The sequence below is a fragment of the Aegilops tauschii genome, chromosome 7 (assembly GCF_002575655.3).
Source record: "Aegilops tauschii subsp. strangulata cultivar AL8/78 chromosome 7, Aet v6.0, whole genome shotgun sequence".
In the NCBI taxonomy this organism is placed as follows: domain Eukaryota; kingdom Viridiplantae; phylum Streptophyta; class Magnoliopsida; order Poales; family Poaceae; genus Aegilops; species Aegilops tauschii.
Genome location: NC_053041.3, coordinates 12598763 through 12622589, shown reverse-complemented (window position 1 = coordinate 12622589; position 23827 = coordinate 12598763). Strand labels below are relative to the sequence as shown.

General features: G+C 41.6%; 2 protein-coding genes and 1 pseudogene across 2 annotated transcripts; all 3 read left to right on the top strand.

The window, feature by feature from the left end:
* Positions 1-1436: 1436 nt before the first annotated feature.
* Positions 1437-1835, top strand: LOC109747671 (trimethyltridecatetraene synthase-like; annotated as a pseudogene).
* Positions 1836-15107: 13272 nt separating this feature from the next.
* Positions 15108-17299, top strand: LOC109747673 (trimethyltridecatetraene synthase-like). The gene has a single exon (XM_073503138.1). The coding sequence runs from the start codon at positions 15127-15129 to the stop codon at positions 16657-16659; it is 1533 nt and encodes a 510-aa protein (XP_073359239.1). The 5' UTR covers positions 15108-15126; the 3' UTR covers positions 16660-17299.
* A 2020-nt stretch (positions 17300-19319) lies between these two features.
* Positions 19320-21523, top strand: LOC109747675 (asparagine--tRNA ligase, cytoplasmic 1). The gene is made up of 5 exons (XM_020306702.2): positions 19320-20216; positions 20298-20551; positions 20674-20803; positions 20914-20972; positions 21104-21523. Exons 1-5 carry the CDS (start codon positions 19320-19322, stop codon positions 21285-21287), a joined length of 1524 nt encoding a protein of 507 aa, XP_020162291.1. The 3' UTR covers positions 21288-21523.
* Positions 21524-23827: the final 2304 nt, after the last annotated feature.

The window sequence follows — 23827 nt, the reverse complement described above, 5'->3', positions numbered from 1 at the left end:
AGCATGAAGGAGGTTCTTGGGCTAACCACCGGCCGCAAGTACCCGCTGGAGGTCGTCGCCGACCCCAAGCTCCCAGCTCATCTCTTTCTTTGAATTTGATATACGTCATGCATGTGTATGGTCCATCGGAATAGTATATTCCGCCAATCTACTTGCCACACAAAATAAGGGGTAGTTTTATTGCTCAAGACAAATCTGTGACCAACATTGCTTCATTAATATGTGGTTCATAAGGTACGACCCTGGTCCGAGCTCAGCGTCCCGCTCCTCTTCTGCCAGCTCCGCTCGCCAGCTTGCTCCATTTCTTTTCTTCTCTGTCTGGCCAAAAGGTTCTCCCTTCGATCCATATTAATTGTCGCAGCAGCTTTAGTACAACGTTGTACAAGTGTTGTACTAAAACTACATCAATTAATATGGACCGGAGGGAATACAAAAGAACCGCCATTTCCTCTCTTGGAAAAACTCTACCCGTTTTTGACAGATTAAAAAAGCTCATTAATTTAAAAACTTGTTTGCGAATTTAGAAAATGTTAGGAATTTACAAAACACATCACATATTTAGAAAAATATTCATAACTTTTACAAAAGATACTTGAATAACAAATATATTTGAGAATTTAAATTTTTTCTCAAAATTTTCAAATATTAATGAATTTGAAAGTATTCAGAATTAAAAAATATCGTTACTTCAAAAATGTCCGTGAATCAAAAAATAATATTAAAGAAACTTATTTTTTTAGTTATTTAAACTACCATGGATTTCAAAAAGTGTTATTTCTAATATTGATGAATTAAAACTTAAAAATGAAATAAATAATAAAATAAAAAGGAAAACAAGAAAAATAGTAACCCAAATAGACCTTGAAATCCGACAAAGAAACTCACAAAAGACAGTGCAGAACCTTCCATAACCAAGAAAACTAGTATCATACATGGGTCGGCCCATTACTGCAGACTGAGGGTTTTCTACCGCTAGGAGTTATTCCGCGCCTTAAGCGCGAAATAAAATTGCCCCATCTGTGACTCATAGGTGCATCCACATCATACGACTAACAAAGTGACTTGACTGACTGACTGCAGATTCTAAAAAAAAAGATCTACTGACTACAAATCCTTTACAGTACAAACACTATTCTCTACTCCCTCTGTCCCCAAATAGATATTGTATAAATTCAGTCAAAAATTCAATTCTCTCTTAGTCTGACTAAACATATAGAAGAAAATATCGACAACTACAATATTGAATAAATAGATTCTGAAAATATATCTAATGATGGATATAAGGATATTGATTTGGTACTGTTTATCTTCATATTTTTGTATACACTAGCAAAACATGTCCATGCGTTGCAACAAGAAAAAGGTGTCCTTGCACCGTCCTACTTGAATGCACCACGTAAGCATGTCTATGAACATAGCAAACACGGTTGTGATGAATCCCGCGCGTCACCCGTGAGGACGCCATCATTGATGGGTACGATGTGCCCAAGGGTGCGCGTGTGGTCCATCGGCCGGCACCCGGAGCTGTGGGACGCCCCGGAGGAGTTCAGGCCAGAGAGGTTTATTGGGAGCAAGATCGACGTGAAAGGGCAGGACCTGGAGCTTCTTCCATTCGGGTCTGGCCGGCGGATGTGCCCCGGCTACAACCTCGGGCTCAAGGAGGTGCGCCTTAGTCTGGCGAACCTACTGCACGGGTTCACCTGGACACTACCGGATGGGATGGCCAAGGAGGAGCTGAGCATTGCATGGACGTGGTTTTTGGGCTAACCACTAGCCGCAAGTACCCGCTGGAGGTCCTCACCGATCCCAAGCTCTCTGCTCATCTCTATATTTGAGTTTGATACGTGATTCATGTGCTATGGTTCATCGGAATACTAGTATATTCCGCCGATCTACTTGCCACAAAAAATAAGGGGTAGTTTGATTGCTCAAGACAAGTTTGTGACCAACATTGCTTCATTAATATGTGGTTCATAAGCTGCGAAGTTGTAATGCAACTTCTAATTATGAATTGTCCATCAGTAAGTAATCATTGGTCAAACCATTATCTTCATGAATAAAAAATAATGGATGATTTAGCAAATTTAAGTCTGTATAAATATTTTTTTAAACATGGTATAGAGACGCAGACACTCATACATTCATCCCTATCAACACACACGCACAACAACCTATGAGCACCTCCGAGAGATTGAGGTGATCCATAAAAATGTGAGCACCAATGTCAAATCTACGATTTGAACCTTGGTCGGTTGGTTCCACCACAAAGAACATCAGCGTGATTTTGACCATTTTAGGCAAGTACACAATTAGCTGAACTGTAGACCAAACCTAGTGACCATATGAGTGGGATATAGAGTTAACCATCCTGTAAAGTCAATAATTGGCATCACCCCGTTGCAGGGTCAAGATGCATTTCACCCTTCATGGTGCACTACTTTTCCCCTTTTTCTTTTTGAAATGCATGTTGCACCGCTGAGGGTCTTGCACACGGCAGATGTAGATCCGACCCTGGTATGAGCTCAGCGGCCCGCTCATCTTCTGGCAGCTCCGGTCGTGACTTGAGAAACCGACAAAGAAACACACACAACAAAATAGTGCAAAACCTTACATAACCTTCCCAAAACCAAGAAAACTAGTACGTATAGGTTCGCCTAGCAGCACAACGCTTGTATTGCTCTCCCACAACCCCGTTTTCACGGTTTACGCTGCTCTCATTTCGCTCGCCGCTACTACGGGAATCGCTTTTGCTTTCTTTTCCTCTGCCTACTAAGATGTTTCAGTTCGTCAGGTTGTCTCTTGCCTGCTCATGGATTCAGCAGGCAGTTTAAAAGGTTGACCTATTTGGGAATCGGTTGGCCCATTACTGCAGAGTGAGGGTTTTCTAGCGAAATTAGATTCCCGCTGTCCATGACTCATAGGTGCATCCACACCCCATATGGTTCGATGGTTAGACGGGCAGTGGTATCCCCAGCCCACCAGGATTCAAGTCCTGGTGCTCGCATTATTCCTGAATTTATTTCAGGATTTCCGGCGATGCGCTTTCAGTGAGAAGAGACGTTCCCGTCGACGACGACGAGTCTACAGTGACTTCGTAAATATCAAGATGATATGCCGCTCAGTCTCTCGAAGGTGCTCATATGGGTAGGGTGTGCATGTGTGCGTTCATAGGGATGAGTGTATGCGCGTATGTATGAGCGCTTGCGTCTGTACTATGTTAAAAAACACAGAGTAACTTGACTCACGGACTGCAAATCCTTTACAGTACAAACACTATTCACTACTCCCTTTGTCCCCAAATAGATGTTGTATAAATTTCAGTCAAAAAGCCAACTCTCTCTAAATTTGACCAAATATATAGAAGAAAATATCAACAACTATAATATTGAATGACTAGATTATGAAAATATATCTAATGATGGATATAAGGATAGTGACTTGGTATTGTTTATCTTCATATTTATTTTCATGAATTTGTTTTTTGTGAATTTAGAAAAATGTTTACGAATTTAGGAAAAGATAACAGATTTAGAAAAATATTCATGAGTTATACAACATACACTTGAATAAAAAAATATGAAGTATTTGAGAATTTTAAAAATATCACAAATTTGAAAAATATTCATGAACTTGAAAAATATTTAGAAATTAAAAAACAACCATGACTTCAAAAAATTGTTAATGAATCAAAAAAATATTCCTGAAATTTGTAAAGGTTGGTTATATAAAAAGTACTCGTAGATTTCAAAAGGTGTTGTTTTTATTAATCTTATGAATTAAAAATTTAATATAGAATAAAAACAATTAAAAGGAAAATAGTAACCCAAAAAGACTTGAGAAACCGACAAAGAAACACACAAAACAAAATAGTGCAAAACCTTACATAACCTTCCCAAACCAAGAAAACTAGTACGTATAGCTTCGCCTAGCAGCACAACGCTTGTATTGCTCTCCCACAACCCCGTTTTCACGGTTTAGGTTTCTCCCATTTCGCTCGCCGCTACTACGGGAATCGCTTTTGCTTTCTTTTCCTCTGGCTACTAAGATGTTTCAGTTCGCCAGGTTGTCTCTTGTCTGCTCATGGATTCAGCAGGCAGTTTAAAAGGTTGACCTATTTGGGAATCGGTTGGCCCATTACTGCAGACTGAGGGTTCTTTAGCGAAATTAGATTCCCGCCGTCCATGACTCATAGGTGCATCCACACCCCATATGGTTCGATGGTTAGACGGGCAGTGGTATCCCCAGCCCACCAGGGTTCAAGTCCTGGTGCCCGCTTTATTCCTGAATTTATTTCAGGATTTCCGGCGATGCGCTTTCAGTGAGAAGAGACGTTCCCGTCGACGACGACGAGTCTACAGTGACTTCGTAAATATCAAGATGATATGCCGCTCAGTCTCTCGAAGGTGCTCATATGGGTAGGGTGTGCATGTGTGCGTTCATAGGGGTGAGTGTATGCGCGTATGTATGAGCGCTTGCGTCTGTACTATGCTAAAAAACACAGAGTAACTTGACTCACAGACTGCAAATCCTTTACAGTACAAACACTATTCACTACTCCCTTTGTCCCCAAATAGATGTTGTATAAATTTCAGTCAAAAAGCCAACTCTCTCTAAATTTGACCAAATATATAGAAGAAAATATCAACAACTATAATATTGAATGAATAGATTATGAAAATATATCTAATGATGGATATAAGGATATTGACTTGGTATTGTTTATCTTCATATTCATTTTGATGAATTTGTTTTTTGTGAATTTAGAAAAATGTTTACGAATTTAGGAAAAAATAACAGATTTAGAAAAATATTCATGAGTTATACAACATACACTTGAATAAAAAATATGAAGTATTTGAGAATTTTAAAAATATCACAAATTTGAAAAATATCCATGAACTTGAAAAATATTTAGAAATAAAAAAACGATCATGACTTCAAAAAATTGTTAATGAATCAAAAAAATATTCCTGAAATTTATATAGGTTAGTTATATAAAAACTACTCGTAGATTTCAAAAGGTGTTGTTTTTATTAATCTTATGAATTAAAAATTTAATATAGAATAAAAATAATAAAAAAGAAAATAGTAACCCAAAAAGACTTGAGAAACCGACAAAGAAACACACAAAACAAAATAGTGCAAAACCTTACATAACCTTCCCAAAACCAAGAAAACTAGTGCGTATAGCTTCGCCTAGCAGCACAACGCTTGTATTGCTCTCCCACAACCCCGTTTTCACGGTTTAGGTTTCTCCCATTTCGCTCGCCGCTACTACGGGAATCGCTTTTGCTTTCTTTTCCTCTGGCTACTAAGATGTTTCAGTTCGCCAGGTTGTCTCTTGCCTGCTCATGGATTCAGCAGGCAGTTTAAAAGGTTGACCTATTTGGGAATCGGTTGGCCCATTACTGCAGAGTGAGGGTTCTTTAGCGAAATTAGACTCCCGCCGTCCATGACTCATAGGTGCATCCACACCCCATATGGTTCGATGGTTAGACGGGCAGTGGTATCCCCAGCCCACCAGGGTTCAAGTCCTGGTCCTCGCATTATTCCTGAATTTATTTCAGGATTTCCGGCGATGCGCTTTCAGTGAGAAGAGACGTTCCCGTCGACGACGATGAGTCTACAGTGACTTCGTAAATATCAAGATGATATGCCGCTCAGTCTCTCGAAGGTGCTCATATGGGTAGGGTGTGCATGTGTGCGTTCATAGGGGTGAGTGTATGCGCGTATGTATGAGCGCTTGCGTCTGTACTATGCTAAAAAACACAGAGTAACTTGACTCACAGACTGCAAATCCTTTACAGTACAAACACTATTCACTACTCCCTTTGTCCCCAAACAGATGTTGTATAAATTTCAGTCAAAAAGCCAACTCTCTCTAAATTTGACCAAATATATAGAAGAAAATATCAACAACTATAATATTGAATGAATAGATTATGAAAATATATCTAATGATGGATATAAGGATATTGACTTGGTATTGTTTATCTTCATATTCATTTTGATGAATTTGTTTTTTGTGAATTTAGAAAAATGTTTACGAATTTAGGAAAAAAATAACAGATTTAGAAAAATATTCATGAGTTATACAACATACACTTGAATAAAAAATATGAAGTATTTGAGAATTTTAAAAATATCACAAATTTGAAAAATATCCATGAACTTGAAAAATATTTAGAAATAAAAAAACGATCATGACTTCAAAAAATTGTTAATGAATCAAAAAAATATTCCTGAAATTTATATAGGTTAGTTATATAAAAACTACTCGTAGATTTCAAAAGGTGTTGTTTTTATTAATCTTATGAATTAAAAATTTAATATAGAATAAAAATAATAAAAAAGAAAATAGTAACCAAAAAAGACTTGAGAAACCGACAAAGAAACACACAAAACAAAATAGTGCAAAACCTTACATAACCTTCCCAAAACCAAGAAAACTAGTGCGTATAGCTTCGCCTAGCAGCACAACGCTTGTATTGCTCTCCCACAACCCCGTTTTCACGGTTTAGGCTGCTCCCATTTCGCTCGCCGCTACTACGTGAATCGCTTTTGCTTTCTTTTCCTCTGCCTACTAAGATGTTTCAGTTCGCCAGGTTGTCTCTTGCCTGCTCATGGATTCAGCAGGCAGTTTAAAAGGTTGACCTATTTGGGAATCGGTTGGCCCATTACTGCAGAGTGAGGGTTTTCTAGCGAAATTAGATTCCCGCCGTCCATGACTCATAGGTGCATCCACACCCTATATGGTTCGATGGTTAGACGGGCAGTGGTATCCCCAGCCCACCAGGGTTCAAGTCCTGGTGCCCGCTTTATTCCTGAATTTATTTCAGGATTTCCGGCGATGCGCTTTTAGTGAGAAGAGACTTTCCCGTCGACGACGACGAGTCTACAGTGACTTCGTAAATATCAAGATGATATGCCGCTCAGTCTCTCGAAGGTGCTCATATGGGTAGGGTGTGCATGTATGCGTTCATAGGGATGAGTGTATGCGCGTATGTATGAGCGCTTGCGTCTGTACTATGTTAAAAAACACAGAGTAACTTGACTCACGGACTGCAAATCCTTTACAGTACAAACACTATTCACTACTCCCTCTATCCCCAAATAGATGTTGTATAAATTTCAGTCAAAAAGCCAACTCTCTCTAAATTTGACCAAATATATAGAAGAAAATATCAACAACTATAATATTGAATGAATAGATTATGAAAATATATCTAATGATGGATATAAGGATATTGACTTGGTATTGTTTATCTTCATATTCATTTTGATGAATTTAGAAAAATGTTTACGAATTTAGGAAAAAATAACAGATTTAGAAAAATATTCATGAGTTATACAACATACACTTGAATAAAAAATATGAAGTATTTGAGAATTTTAAAAATATTACAAATTTGAAAAATATTCATGAACTTGAAAAATATTTAGAAATAAAAAAACGATCATGACTTCAAAAAATTGTTAATGAATCAAAAAAATATTCCTGAAATTTGTAAAGGTTAGTTATATAAAAACTACTCGTAGCTTTCAAAAGGTGTTGTTTTTATTAATCTTATGAATTAAAAATTTAATATAGAATAAAAATAATAAAAAGGAAAATAGTAACCCAAAAAGACTTGAGAAACCGACAAAGAAACACACAAAACAAAATAGTGCAAAACCTTCCCAAAACCAAGAAAACTATTACGTATAGCTTCGCCTAGCAGCACAACGCTTGTATTGCTCTCCCACAACCCCGTTTTCACGGTTTAGGCTGCTCCCATTTCGCTCGCCGCTACTACGTGAATCGCTTTTGCTTTCTTTTCCTCTGCCTACTAAGATGTTTCAGTTCGCCAGGTTGTCTCTTGCCTGCTCATGGATTCAGCAGGCAGTTTAAAAGGTTGACCTATTTGGGAATCGGTTGGCCCATTACTGCAGAGTGAGGGTTTTCTAGCGAAATTAGATTCCCGCCGTCCATGACTCATAGGTGCATCCACACCCTATATGGTTCGATGGTTAGACGGGCAGTGGTATCCCCAGCCCACCAGGGTTCAAGTCCTGGTGCCCGCTTTATTCCTGAATTTATTTCAGGATTTCCGGCGATGCGCTTTCAGTGAGAAGAGACGTTCCCGTCGACGACGACGAGTCTACAGTGACTTCGTAAATATCAAGATGATATGCCGCTCAGTCTCTCGAAGGTGCTCATATGGGTAGGGTGTGCATGTGTGCGTTCATAGGGATGAGTGTATGCGCGTATGTATGAGCGCTTGCGTCTGTACTATGTTAAAAAACACAGAGTAACTTGACTCACGGACTGCAAATCCTTTACAGTACAAACACTATTCACTACTCCCTCTATCCCCAAATAGATGTTGTATAAATTTCAGTCAAAAAGCCAACTCTCTCTAAATTTGACCAAATATATAGAAGAAAATATCAACAACTATAATATTGAATGAATAGATTATGAAAATATATCTAATGATGGATATAAGGATATTGACTTGGTATTGTTTATCTTCATATTTTTGTATACATACTTGGTCAAACTTAAAAAGCATTTTGACTGAATTATACCCCATCTATTTGGGGATGGAGGTAGTATTTTCCATTAAGAATTTTTTTTTGGATTTTTAGATTTTTTATTGCCTTAAACGGCCAATCAGAGATTGACACGTACATTTTTTTTAGCAAACATAGTAGGGTAAAAACCCTACTGTAACTCTATTTTTTCATTAATAAGGGGTGGTCATTTACAGATGGAGTACAGCAAGTTAAGGGTAGTCTAGCCAGTTCTGCATTCCCTCCTTTAGAATAGGCTGCTCTCTTGATGATAGTGCCATAATGTTCTTTGAAACATGTGATGCAGTAACTCAAATTCCTTCTCTTGCTGTCAAAGATGATACTGTTCCTATGTTTCCATATGGTCCAGCAGCCAGCTATTAGGCATTCTTTGAATGGTTGGATCTGTGTCCTGTTTCTGGCCTCAATCAGCATGTCATTGTAGTTCAGGTCTGTGCTCCATTCAATGCCAAGTGATAGCCAAAAATTCTGGCTAAAATCACATGAGAAGAAGAGGTGCTTTAGATGTTCTATAGGTTCATCATCACAAGATTGGAACATTAGTGGGGGGATCTGGTGGCGGTCGGTTTTTGGGTGTGTCTAGCGATTGTTGGGGGTGCTGTACGATTAGTCATTGATGGCTTGTGGATAGTCGTTGTTGCATGTTGATTTGACACGTGACGTGACTACATGTTGAACTGCATGTGCATTAGTTTTCAACGGCGTTAAAACTGCTACCTCTTGGTCTCTTGGAGTTTCCTTGATACAACTCTTTCAGCAATGTTCATTGCATTGGATCTGTAAGGAATGGATCTGTCTATAGAGCTATGTTACCTACCGGCGAATTGTTTTGTTACCAACCGGTGAATTGTTTGCAGTAAAAAAGATCCATATGATGGAAGATGATGAGAAATTCATCCACGGCTTCCTTTCCCAGGACAATATTGTTCAGTTGAAGACAGATCATGCATGTAAGACAGAGCATGAGATGATGCTCTGTCTTAATGAATCAGCCCCGTTGATGAGGGAGGCCAAGTTGGCCGACCGCACAGGGCCCTCAAATTTTTGGGGCCCCCAGTCCAACAAATAATGTGTATCTATATAAAAAAAGTGGCAATGAACAAGCAATCAACCAATTTGGGGGCCCTGTGCGGTCGGCAGCCCACTCTGCACATGCACAGGCCGGCAGCCGCTTTACTAATTCCGATCTTCGATTTGCAATCAACCTATACATGCATGTAAAACGCCCAACAGCCTGCCTGTTAGTTTCTGTGACTCCCGCTTAGCACTACCGATCCAATCACGCAGCAGTTTCGCTCGGGTTAACCATCGATCATTAGAACTTACATCAAGGACAGAGAGGTCTCGACTCTAGAGCAGGGCGAGGGTGGCAGTCGTTGGGTCAGAGGTGCGTACGCGGCTGCCGGCCGGCCATGCCCCATGGCAGAGTTTACACGGTGGCAAGGTGCATCGTCCCTTGCCGCCGTTGTCAGCATACATTTTCATAAGAGGCTGATTTTATGTTGCTAGTGTATGTTACTTTTTTATTAAACATTTTTCTCAAAATCTTACGTCAAGTAAAGTCTTATTTTATTCTATTAGCTATAAAGTCTTATTCATAGAGTGTAGATTGATTCATGTTAGTTGTGTTTGTTTTATAAAAAAGGAAGAATCATCAATCATGTACTCCATAGAAGGAGGTATGATTCCGGTGGTGAAAAGAGTTCATATATGCTATATTTTATAAATATGATACCAAATAACACATATTTGAAGTTATGTAATTAAGTGAAAGTTTGTTTTACTTACATTGGCTCTTCACTTATATGATTTTTTTTGGAAATTTAGAGCCCTATTTTGATTTTCGTCCTAGGCCCCCAAATTTCTGGAGACGGCTCTGTGCATCACGAGTTCTTCACCCGATAGTCCACTAAGATATAGCAAGCAACAATATTTTGCTTGACCTAAAATTTAATGCTTGCATCTCAGATTTTAGTATAGCGAAAATACTTGATGTGGATGGATCAAACTACACAAGTTTTGCTGGGACAAAAGGTTATCTTGCCCTAGGTAAAACTATATCTCGATGCTGGTTACGTCAAATAATCTTATCATAGTTTCAAATGCCTCTCTATGCTTTTCCTGGTTTATACTATCTACATTGGTATACCGTATACACTGGTTGCATCAAAATTAACTATCCAATGTTCTTTATTTCGGAGTTCGCATACACAACAAGCAGTGGCCGAGATAGCAGAGAAAGGCAAGGGGGCAGGGCAGGAAATATGCTTGTGTGTGTGTGCGTGTGGGGGGGGGGGGGGGGGCTAATGACTACTTTTTCTTTCTTTTTTAATCTTAGCCCCTAGAAAAAACCCTTCAATGTTTTCTCTAATCTTGGCGCGGGGGGGGGGGGGGGGGGGGGGGGCACAGCCCCCCATGAGTGCACATAGCTCCGCCATTGACAACAAGGGTGACATAGAAGTGCAATATTTATAGCTTTGGAGTGCTCGTTCTAGAGCTGTTCATGGGAAATCATCCAGGTGATTTCCTATGGTCCATGTACAACAAGAAAAGTACATTACTTGAGAACTTGTTGGACACCCGGCTCCCATCCCCTGAAGCTGAGATTGCATGTGAGATATTTAAAGTGATCTCCGTAGCTGTTCGGTGCATGGAATCCTGATCCATCACTCTGTCCAACGAGGCAGCAAGTGATTAAGGTGTTCTCAACAACTGAAAGGTCACCTGCTAAGAATCTTGATTATCTCCACACTGCCATTTTCATACAGGCCCGTTGGTTCTGATTCATGAATGTTCATTCAGTTAGCTCACTATTGGGTCACTGGATGTGGATTTTTAGAGCACTTGCACCCAGGCCCTGCTATCCTAGCTCTTCAATATTGCTTTAAGATCCGTGCGACACAACTAACTTTCTATATGAAATTTTCTCTTTTTTGTTTCTCTCATATAGAATATATCTTGAAGTTCAAACTTTTGCAACGTGGCAAAGCTTTCTAACTAGAATCTAGGATAAATCTTTCAGAACTTTTTGTCCGACATAAATACTAAAATTCTGATTTTTTAATCAAACAAAACTTATTTTGTATATTTATGTTTGACAAAAAAATCTGAAAGATTTATCCTAGATTCTAGTTAGAAAGTTTTGCCACGCTGCATAGGTTTGAATTTAAAAATATGTTCTATGTGAGAGAAACAAAAAAGAGAAATGTACTTGCCCGAATTGCGATGCGAAAAATGGATGGCTAGATAGAGAGGGCTTGGGTGCAGGTGCTCTATTATATATTTTCGTCACTATTGGTGCTTCCTATGATTATATAGAGACCGTCTGTAATACACAATCTATCTGGTAGTATTTTGTTTCTTGCATTAGACACATGCTGTACTAGTACTATGTATGCCACTCCTAGCTGCTGGTTGGCAATTAGCTACATATTAATAAATATGTGTATGGCAGAACGGCTGCTATTTCATCAGAGCATTGACAAATAATTCATTTGCATCCTCTATCAGATGCCTCCTTTTGGGTCCTTGTAGCTATTACAAGATGCTCAGGCCTTTAGTTGTTTCTGTATGTGTGGAACATCAGATTCCAGAAGATGTATACAAGCGAGAAGTGCATATCTTTTCTTTTACCAGCTTGGTTTCCAATATATAATCAGGTGGTTTCCCTATCTACTAGATTCTAGAAGATGTATACAGGGGAGAAGACCCAGAGGACAAAGATTTGAAATGCAAAATAGTTCTTGTGATGACAATTATTGTATTTTCTGACAACTTTTAAAAATTGGCTAAGAGAGTAAAAACTAGCTAGGGGCGTTTCTGCGTGATCCGTGATGTTGACTGCTCTCTAGTATTTACTGTCAGCTTAATTATTGCTTTTAGCGTATACTGTTTAATTCTAGACGTCGGTAGTTAAGATGTGACTTGTGGAGTTGTTGTATATTGTTTAGAATCTAAGGTATTAATATAATTCTGTATAACAAATTATTCCTCTACATGTATGCATCATGTTCGCTACGTTAGGTAGATTGCAATCTGTACCGACTCCTCTTAACAAATACTATATACGCACATAATATAGTACTATACATAGCAAGTAGAGGACTTAATAAGTTCAAGACTTGAGGAACGGAAGACTTGGCTTGCTAAATTAAGCTAAGGACTTGAAGTCCTGTAAAGAAGACACACCCATGCAGAAATTGCGTTGGCATTTTCTTATTTACTACGACATCATCTCGTCTTGGACCCGCCAATGGTCCCCAAACTTTATGCCTTCTCTACTACAATGAGGTAGACGTACGTTAGAGAGTAGTAGATGGTTGGCCTTTGGATACCCCCAAGGCACATGGTTCGACGCAAACCATCAGTGGTATCAGCATTACACATAATTGTGCATACCCGGCAGTGTGCTATGAGCAAGGCAAAACATGCCCATGTATGATGTGAGCCACATCGCACACGGTTGAGGGGGATGACTGTTGCAAATGTATTGTCCCGGCACCGCGTACGTTGTAGTCATGCCTACATCCCATACAGATGTAGTTCCGCACCCTTGTGCGCTGGATGTGCATCAGTAACCACTCACAAACAAGGTTGTGAAAACCGTGTGCCATATGATTGTTTGCCCGTGTGTAGCGTGTGCATCTGTAGTAGCGTGACGTACGTGTCAAAAAAATAGGAAGAAGGGATGCAGATGTTGAACTGGCCCTCGTTATTAATGGTAAGAACTGTAAGTTGACATTCCAATTTCCTGTGATGATGACACAATAGTACCCCACTTGCAGTGCAATACTTGATTACCACATGTCAACTTGAAACTATAAAGGCCCGTAGGAGAAAAATATATAGTTACTTGTTAGTGACTCATATATACATAAGGCCTTGGGACAGACTTGATCATTGTTTAAGTGACCTGACTTGACTTACAGGAAAGACTGAACTAGCCCTGCTCCTATAGGTATACACGTTCACTTACATAATACTATTGCTTGCCCATTAATTGGTACACTCTATTGTACCGCCAGCTTTTGTTTTGGTGGAAGTTTACTGTCAGATTATTATTGTCTTGCTTGCCCAATGGTTATGCACACTTGTAGTTTTTGTTGCATGTTGTTGGTTGCTAGGCGTCAGTAATTAGAATCTGACTTATGTGGTTGATGTGTAGTCTTTAGTGTCTAATGTATGTGATTCTGTTAGAGAACTCATTAATTTGATCCCCTACATGTACGTGTCATGTCGTTGACTTGCAAATTGTGGGTATTCAAATGGGTTGGCTACGCTACATAGACAGCGATCTGTACCAACGGTTCTGACATACATATATATATGACAAGTTGAAGACATGATAAGTTAAAGACTTCAGGGAAATATGGAAGACTTGGCATGCTAATTAAGTTCAAAACTTGAAGTCGCATAAAAGAACACCCATGCAGAAATTGCGTTGGTATTTTCTTAATTACTACGACATCATCACCACTTGGATCCCTCGACAGTCCCCGGACATCATGCCTTTTCTAACACGAGGATGATGACACCACTACACAATGGGCCTTTGAAGAACCCCCAACACACATGGTTTAAATGGGAACAGTCACTGATAACAATAAGATGGCACACGGTTGCACAGACCAGATTGTGTGGGGATCGATGTGCAAGGCAAACATGCCGGTGTGCGATGCGAGACACATCGCACACGGGCAGGACAGGACTGTGACCCACTGGTACACATGTACGGTTGTGGTGAAATCCGTGTGTTTCTGTAGTAGTGTGATGTATATATGTGTCAAAAAGAATAGGAAGACATGTGGATGTTAACATGGCTCTCTCCGGAAGTAAGAAATCTAGGTTGACAGGGACCATGTTAAAATTTCTCGACATTCCAGTTTTTGCACGCGATGATGCCGTTGAAGTCTGAGCTCAGAAAATAATAATACTACGGTAGCTCGTTACATTGCATATTTGATTGTCACTTGTGGGTGACGACAGATAGACTTGACTTCATGTGTGCAAAAATAATTCCAGTGTCTCGAGTATGTCCTCCTATAAGCATATGCATTGTTGACTTGCCAACTCAGCCAATGTTGTATATGTTTATCGTGGATGCTGACGACATGTCAAGAAATCAGGAAGAGGGTAGAGATGTAGATGTCGACACGGCCCTCTCTAATTGTAAGAAATCTCAGTTGACATTCCCATTTTTGCGCGCGATGATGTGACACTATACTCCATTGGGTTGCAAGAGAGAAAAATAAAGAGGTGCTTCCGTGCTTGTGGGTGACTCGTATATACATAAGGCCTTGAGGCAGACTACACTTGATAATTGTTGAAGAGTCATGAATTAAAGTTACGTACAACAATTATGCAGCAAAGTAATACCACTGTTTCGACTGTCGAGTCACACTCTAGATACAGGCATTGCCCCGTTGCTAGCCTCCTCCTATAAGTATACACATTCACTTGCATAACATTGCATCGGTCTACAAATGATCAATCACTAGAACTAGCTATCACTAGCTACATCACTAGCTACCTCCCATCAGCTGGTACAAAATGGAGGCCACCATCCTCCTTACAATGGTGCTCACCACCCTCCTACTCTTCCTCTTTCTCAGAGCCACCTTTCACCGCGGCCAGAAGTACAACCTCCCTCCGGGTCCAAAACCTTGGCCTGTCATCGGCAACTTCGACCTCATCGGTGCACTCCCGCACCGCTCCATCCACGAGTTATCCAAGAAGTACGGCCCACTCATGCACCTTCGCTTCGGCTCATTCCCTCTCATCATCGGTTCGTCAGTGGACATGGCAAGGTACTTCCTCAAGACCCAGGACATCCTCTATGTCGACCGCCCCAAGACGGCTTCCGGTAAATACACCACCTACAACTACGCTGACATGACATGGTCACCCTATGGGGCCTACTGGCGCCAAGCACGCCGGATCTGCCTCACCCAGCTCTTCAACCCACGTCGTCTCGCCTTGTTGGAGCACATCCGTGCCGACGAGGTCAAAGCTCTCATGTGCGACCTCTTTGCAGTGTCCGGCCATGCCGTGCATCTTAGCAGGGACCACATGTCCATGGTGAGCATGAATGTGATCACACGGATGGTGATGGGGAAGCGACTCTTCGTGGACGGCGTGGCGGAGGGGCCGGTGCCGTCTCTGAAGGTGTTCAGGTGGATGCTAGATGAGCTATTCCTGCTCAACGGTGTGCTCAACATCGGCGACTGGATCCCATGGCTGGACTGGATGGACCTGCAGGGATATGTGCGACGGATGAAGAAGATAGGCAAGTTGTTTGATGCATTCAATGAGCATGTCCTTGACGAGCATAGCGGCGAGCGGGGCCGCGGCGAGGGTGAAGCGGCTAGGGACATGGTGGATGTGCTTATGGAGAAGGCCAACGACAACGCCCTCGAGGTCCAGTATGGCCGCATCGGCGTCAAGGCCTTCACCCAAGACCTCATCGCCGGCGGCACTGAGAGCTCAGCCGTCACCGTGGAATGGGCCATGTCGGAGCTCATGAGGAGGCCCGCCACCTTCGATGTAGCCACCGAGGAGCTCGACCGTGTCGTCGGTCGTGCCCGCTGGGTAACCGAGAAGGACATGCCAAACCTGCCCTACATTGAAGCAATCGTGAAAGAATCCATGCGCATGCATCCTATCGTGCCTCTCCTCACCCCGCGTTTGGCCCGAGAGGACGCCACCATTGATGGCTATGACATCCCTAAGGGTGCACGTGTGCTCATCAATGTGTGGGCCATTGGACGGGACCCGGAGTTGTGGGACGCCCCAGAGGAGTTCAAGCCAGAGAGGTTCCTGGGGAGCAAGATGGGTGTGATAGGGCAGGACCTCGAGCTGCTACCGTTCGGTTCTGGCAGACGAATGTGCCCAGGCTACAATCTCGGGCTAAAGGTGGTGCACCTAAGCTTGGCAAACCTGCTGCACGGGTTCACTTGGAGGCTGCCAGAGGGGGTGAGGAAGGAGGATCTGAGCATGGAGGAGGTGTTTGGGTTGTCCACCGGCCGCAAATACCCACTCCAGGTCGTCGCCAAGCCCAAGCTACCTAATCATCTATATGTTTGAGTTCGACGCATCATGCATGTGTTATGCTTTATCGTAATAGTAGTATATCCTCTGTCCATTTTTTCACAAAATATATGGTGTGTTTTATTTGTTCAAGGAAAGCATGTGAGCAACGTTACTTCATTAATATGTGGTTCATATGATATGCAAATGTAATATAACATATTATTTTTATTTCACATGAATTGCATATCAGTAAACATTGGCCAAACCTTTATCTTAAGGAGTCAGCATATGGTTTATTCCATGAAATGGATTAAGTGGCTAAATTAAGTCCTTAAACGAAAACAGTTAAAACATCAACTAGCCAGGACGAGGTCAGAATGATTTTGACCATTTAGGCTAGTATACAATTAGTTGGACACCAAACGTAGTGATTACATAAGTCGCACATCATAGTTGGCCATGTTGTGAAGTCGATATATAGTGGATACCACGGTATGAAACCAACCTTACATTATTATTTTTAGATGAGAAACACTAAACCAACATTAGATGATCTGGACCTGACATGCACTTTATCCTGCATGGTGGCATATGCAAGGAAAATGGGCCAGGTCCATGTTTTTAGCCCGGTGGCTCAAGACGATCCTAGCTTTAAATGAACAAAGCCATCAACCAGTCAAGATGACAACCACAAAAAAATAAAGAAAAAAATTAGCATGGTAAGATGCAAAGGCGCTGGAAAACAGCTCTCAAAGCCTCACACATTACAAGCTAAAGGATAAGGCAAGTAACATGAAGCTTGGAGATGTCAAGGCCCTCTTCCGCAAACAAAGCACCAAGGATGAGAACATGCTGACTTAGGAGGAGAAAAGCTCGCCGGCGATGCTAGGGCTTATTGTCTCCAAAAGTCAAAGCACCTCGACACGACACAACTATCAATTTCCATCATCGATGAAGACCCTACCTACTCATGGAGTATGCCCATATCACATGATGTGCAAGTTTTTTTTTGACAGGACACAGGGTGTGCAAGTGGCTATGCTATTATGAGCACTTGGCTTAGCACAAGATTGAAACAAGCCCCCGTTCTGCAAGATCGGCTCAGCCTATTGTTTCACGGGCCGCTGAGCCCAAGCTGAGCCCAAAAGCTTGCTCGGCCCATCCAGCGTAAGCGATGGACACTTAAACTCCTCCACTAGCAAGACATATAGCGGGTGTGGAATAGGATCACTTGGCTTTTCAAATACACGTTGACCATTTTTTTAATGCTATGAAACATTTTTAAAATTACGCAAACACTTTTCTACATTGTATAATCCATATTTTTGAAATGTCATAGACGTTTTTTAGAAACGTCTGGATATTTTTTTAATGTTTGTTATTTTTTCAATGGTATGAAACATTATTAGAATCAGACAAACATTTCCTTACACTGTATAAACATTTCTTTTCAAGTGTTTTGATTTTTTTGAAACACATGAACATTGTGTAAATGCCACAATTTTTTTTAGAAATTGGGTGAAGAAAAAATTACACTATGTTAAAAAATTCAAATTCATGGTGAAAGTTTTAAATATTTGGAGTAAATTAAGTTTCAAAATATATGTGTTTGGAATATTTTGAAAACATAAACAAGAAGTAAAAATATATGTAATGAACGAATGAGAAGCAAAGAAAAAAGAACGAATGACGAACAGAACTACTGGGTCATCCCAATAGCAGCGACGTGAGGCACCCTTTGAGTTGAGGTCTCTTCTGTCTCCGTGCGCGCGAGACAAAGCGATGCCGGCAGAATAGGAGCACTTGGCTTGGCTCAAAATTGGAATGAGATCCTGTTTAATTAGTGGGCTAGGCCATAGCGAGCCTGAAAGCTCACTCCACTAGCGGGCATAAACCCCTCGAAATCACTGACTAAGGAGCTGCTTTCTAATCCAGCCTCTCACCGTATCCTCTTGCTATTCAGGGTCTACCTTGTCATCTGGCGATCGCCGTCAGAGTAGACGTACTTCGTACCTCCTCGCCGGAATTCCCCTCAGCAGTGGGCAGTCCTCTCAATATCGTCAAGTTGTTTGCACTTGCATGGTGGATTTAGGGAACCAGGGGGGATGGGAGGTCTGATCTAGCCGGAGATGGGGGTAGGGAATGTTTCAGTTGTATCCTAACACCAGTGTACCCTCTATCCTCATCATCCATTCTTGCATAAAGTTCGTGCAAGAAAACTTTTTTTCTCCCAAATAAAAGAACATTTGGCCTCGAAACTTTGCATATCAACATCACACAAGTACATCATGCGTACAAAAGTTTTCATATTTTTTGGCGCAGCATATTTTTTTTTAAATGATACAATTCAGTCTAAATTTAAAATTTGACAAATGTATGTTTCATAAAAAAAGGAAACATTGTATATAATGAATGACATTTGTCTATAGTTTTTTTTTTGAATTGTTTGCCACATGTCTGTCACTTGTCTATCGTTTTATATCAAAAGTTTCATGGTCAAATGTTTGGAAGAAACGAAAAAGAAAATTTCTATATAAGGATAGCACGAATCTTGACGCAAACTGAATGGTCTAGATAGTGTGGAGGCGATTCTGTAGTTGCCTTGGCCCCGACGTTTGGACTTGCCTTGGCCCGGACGTTTCAAGGGAAAGAAAACGAGAGTCCTTTTTAGCTGCCGCCACCATATAAGACGGAGAAGGAGTCAGAATTCCAACATGGCGGCCTCCACGATGGCAGCACCGACGACCGACCACCTGGAGCCTCCGATGGCCGCGTCCCGCACGCCCATCCGCGCGATCCTGGCCGCCACGGACGCCCTCGCCGGCGAGCGCGTGGTCGTGGGCGGCTGGGTCCGGGCCGGCCGCGTCCAGTGCGGCGGCACCATGGCCTTCCTCGCCGTCAACGACGGCTCCTGCCACGCCAGCCTGCAGCTCGTCGTCGAAGCGGCCCGGGTGACGCACCCGCCGCTCGCCCGCCTCGCGGCCACGGGGACCTCCGTGCTCGTCTCCGGCATGCTCCGGGTCCCGCACGGGAAGAGCAAGGAGCGCATCGAGCTGGGCGTCGATGCCGTCATCGACGCCGGCGAGGTCGACGACCCGGCCGCCTACCCGCTGCCAAAGGGTAGGATTAAGCTCGACCACCTCCGGGACTTCCTCCATCTACGACCGCGCAACGACACCATCGCGGCGGTTGCGAGGATGAGGAGCGAGCTCACGTTCGCGACGCACTCATTCTTCCGGGAGATGGGCTTCCTGTGCGTGCACACGCCGATTATCACCACCGACGACTGCGAGGGCGCCGGCGAGATGTTCCAGGTGACCACACTGTTCAGCCAGGCCCAGAAGGCGGACAGGGACCTCCGGCTGAAGCTCTCCGCCGGAGCTCCTCGCCAGGACGAGGATGATGGTCGAACTGTCGGTTTCGAGAGCGACTTCTTCAGGCGTCAGGCTTTCCTCACCGTCTCCGGCCAGCTCCAGGCCGAGGCCTACGCCTGCGCGCTCAGCGGCGCGTACACCTTCGGCCCCACGTTCCGCGCCGAGAACTCGCACACGTCGCGGCACCTCGCCGAGTTCTGGATGGTCGAGCCGGAGATCGCGTTCGCAAACCTGCAGGTAATCTAATCAATCAACAACGTCCTCCTCTGTACATCATTTGAGTGATGTTACCAGCTGAACTCTGTCACGTATATACAGGATATCATGAACTATGCAGAGAGTTACGTGCAGTACCTCTGCAAATGGCTGCTGGAGCATTGCATGGAGGACATGGAGTTCATGGCTAAAACCCATGATAAGTCTGCGATCGAGCGTCTCGAGCTCGTTTCATCGACGCCTTTCGAACGTGTCTCATACACAAAGGCTGTCGAAATGCTGACGGGCTCAGCTGGTAGCAAGAAGTTCCAGACCAAGGTTGAATGGGGAATCGATTTAGCGTCTGAGCATGAGAGGTATGTATAATTGTATGCACGTATGCAGATACAGTTATTGGCACTGATATTTCTGTTATTTTCATGTTTTTTATCGTTGTTTGGGTTGTTGTTGTGATTCCGAATTTCTTGCAAACCTGAAGGTACTTGACTGAGGTGATATTTAAAAAGCCTGTCATCGTTCATAACTACCCGCGAGGGATAAAAGCATTTTATATGAGGCTCAACGATGACCAGAAGACCGTTGCTGCCATGGATGTTCTAGTTCCCAAGGTATATAAGGGAGTAATATGTTGAATCATTGAACAATATTCATTGATTTAATTGAAAATTGGTAATTTCTAGTATACCTTAATTGATCCTTGATGTGGCTTTTCTCCCAGGTTGGTGAATTGATTGGTGGAAGTCAGAGGGAGGAGCGCTTCGATATCCTTAAACAACGGTACCAGCGCCTTTTCTTATATTTGGAAAAAATGTTAATTTTACTTTGTAATAACCAATCCATGTCTGCATATAATACTACAAAATTAAGGCACTTGTGGTGGACTAATTAACAACATGTTGTGTATCTAGGATACTGGACGCAGGTTTGCCTATGGAATCCTATGAGTTCTATCTGGACCTTCGACGCTATGGATCCGTGAAGCACAGCGGGTTCGGGCTAGGCCTAGAGAGGATGCTCCTCTTTGCCACCGGCCTCGACAACATCAGAGATGTCATCCCCTTCCCGAGGTACCCTGGGAAGGCCGACCTATGAAGACCTGATTGGCCTCTGAAGCAATAGCACAAGTTGTCCATAGTCTGATAACTAGCTAGGGTATAGTGGTAGTAGGTGTAAAGCATAGTAAGTGTAAACTAAGTTGTCCATAACTGAGACTAGGAGTAATACGTGTGCATATATGTTTGTGACGTCTTTTTTATAGCATAAAAAATTAGTCTTTTTGGTAGAGTTCATGTCAAATTTGAATCTGCATATAAGGATCGATTGTCCCAGTTGAATTGTTGTTCTGAAGCATAAACGAAAAACAGACCAGCTTCTAGCTCATCCATACAGAGCAATTTTTTTTCATATCAGCTACTCAAATCAGGTGCGTCTACACAACTAGAGTTGTCAACTGAATTTCTCAATATAGCTTCTCTCTTCCAGCGTAATTTTGTAGAGAAAGACATTCAAATTTGTTTCTCTTGATCTGCCCGAGGTATTTTATGTTCAAAAGCTCTTATCTTACAGTTCATTGTTTTTGATATAGCTAACCACTCATTTCAAGTGGTCTTCTCTTACAGTTCTATTACACGTAGAATTTCTAACACAACAGGCCAGGCCTTGTCACCAACCATGCATCCACGTCATTTTTTCAAATTAATTCTTGTGTTATCGACTTCTCAGAAGCCCATGTGTCACGAGGCACGATGGACGATCGATCATCAGCAGTGAGCTCGTGATACCTCAGGATGAGTTGGCTTCCGAACTGATGGAAGGATCACGGCGCCCTTAGACGCAGGGGGGGTGGTGTATGCCATATGGTTGTTCCGAACAAATGCCTCTAGAGAAGGACATATAAACACACTATGTTTCTAGATATCGCGTAACCGACTGTGTGCTAATAACTGACTAGTTCACACTTTGTACACTCTAGAATTATCTTTTTACTTGCACGTAAACTTATACTATATAAATATATACCAACTTAATTGCTAGACAAAATACTCTACTAAGTTTTTATGTATTTAATGAGACAATTGATAAAGACAAATATAGGCACACAATAATACATCAAGACACATGGAATTATTTGTTGGTCAATGTGATACTCTTTATGGGCTTATATTTGGGGTAAAATCTATAGAACAGTTTTAGTTTTTAAAATTAAATATCCTAAGTCAAATGTGAAAGTCGAATCATTTTTGCGACAATTTTTTTTAGTTCCACACATGAAAATTCTTTTGTGTATTTGAATATAATTGTTTTCATTGCATTGATAGTTTGCATGTTATATTGAAAAAATAGTATATATTATATAATGCACAAATACTCATGTACAAATAATAATCTGTAAATAGAAAAACATCAAAAGTATAGTTGCAATATTAGTTGTGCTTAAGTAAAAAAGATCAATATAAGTATGTAAGACCGCAGGGTCGGTCCTCAGGGGGAGCAGGAGGGGCGGCCGCCCCGGGCCCCCAAATCCTAGGGGTGGCCACCTCAGATATGTGCGAGTACTCATGTTCCATCCGCCGGGCGACCAGAGGCGCCATTAGAGCAGTAGAAGCTGCGGAATTAGGACTGAGACTATCATTCTTCTAGTAGATTAATAGCAAATATGCCCGTGCGTTGCAACGAGAGACAAAAGAATTACATGCTAGTCAAATGAGTATGACTTAATCCTCGAAATATGAGTGTCCTCTATTTTAACCTCACCATGTTGCTACTTATCTTTCTTCTCATCCTCGTTAATGATGTACGCGATGTCCATGCGATCTCAATGCATTCAACGTGGTAAATCTCATGGCAACGAGCTTGCCATTACACGACACACTTGTCAATGTGTCGCGCAAGAGAATGGTTAAAACTTTTAAAACAAAACTCATCGACTACGAACTACTCTCAATGCCTAGACATTTAAAGACTTTCCAAAAACTAATCAAATCCTAGACACAAAAGACTTTCGAATCGGCGAACATTTTTTCGGATCGTCAAACATTGTTTAAAAAAATGGCAAATATATTGATATTTTTAAATATTTTGTAAAATTGCATGGATTTTTTTTCAAATTCACGAATATGTTTGAATATACCATCATTTTTTCAAATTCATGAACATGATTTTATTTTACGACATTTATTTCAAATTATGATTTTTTTTATAATTTCGAAAAGCTTTGAAAAATCGTCAACATTTTTTGAGACCGGAAAATTTTGATGATTTCCCGAATATTTTTGGAATTCACAAACATTTTTTTAAATCTCGAATTAATTTAAAGAAGAAAAGAACAAAAACAGAAATGAGAAAAGAAAAGACAGAAAAGCGAAATGAAATAAATAAGGCGCCATGGCCCGGCCCATGAACTCCACGTGGTGTGGGGGTAGAGGGGGGACGTTCGTGAGAGAAAAAGGATAAAATGGGGTTCAAACCTTGGTCTTCAGCGTGGGAGAGAGAGGCTCAAGCCACTGCACCACTTAGTCCGGCTATATTAATGTGCGATATCACATACATAAGAGAACTAAGCGCCAGGGCGACTTTGAAAATAAAAATCAAATCATTTTTTCCACTTATGGATGGCATGGTGGGTAATTTAT

Coding starts and splice junctions, on each gene's coding strand:
- LOC109747673 (XM_073503138.1), top strand. CDS start 15,127: ATGGAGGCCACCATCCTCCTTACAATGGTGCTCACCACCCTCCTACTC.
- LOC109747675 (XM_020306702.2), top strand. CDS start 19,320: ATGGCGGCCTCCACGATGGCAGCACCGACGACCGACCACCTGGAGCCT. Junction 20,217..20,297: donor TCGCGTTCGCAAACCTGCAG/GTAATCTAATCA, acceptor ACGTATATACAG/GATATCATGAACTATGCAGA. Junction 20,804..20,913: donor TGGATGTTCTAGTTCCCAAG/GTATATAAGGGA, acceptor CTTTTCTCCCAG/GTTGGTGAATTGATTGGTGG.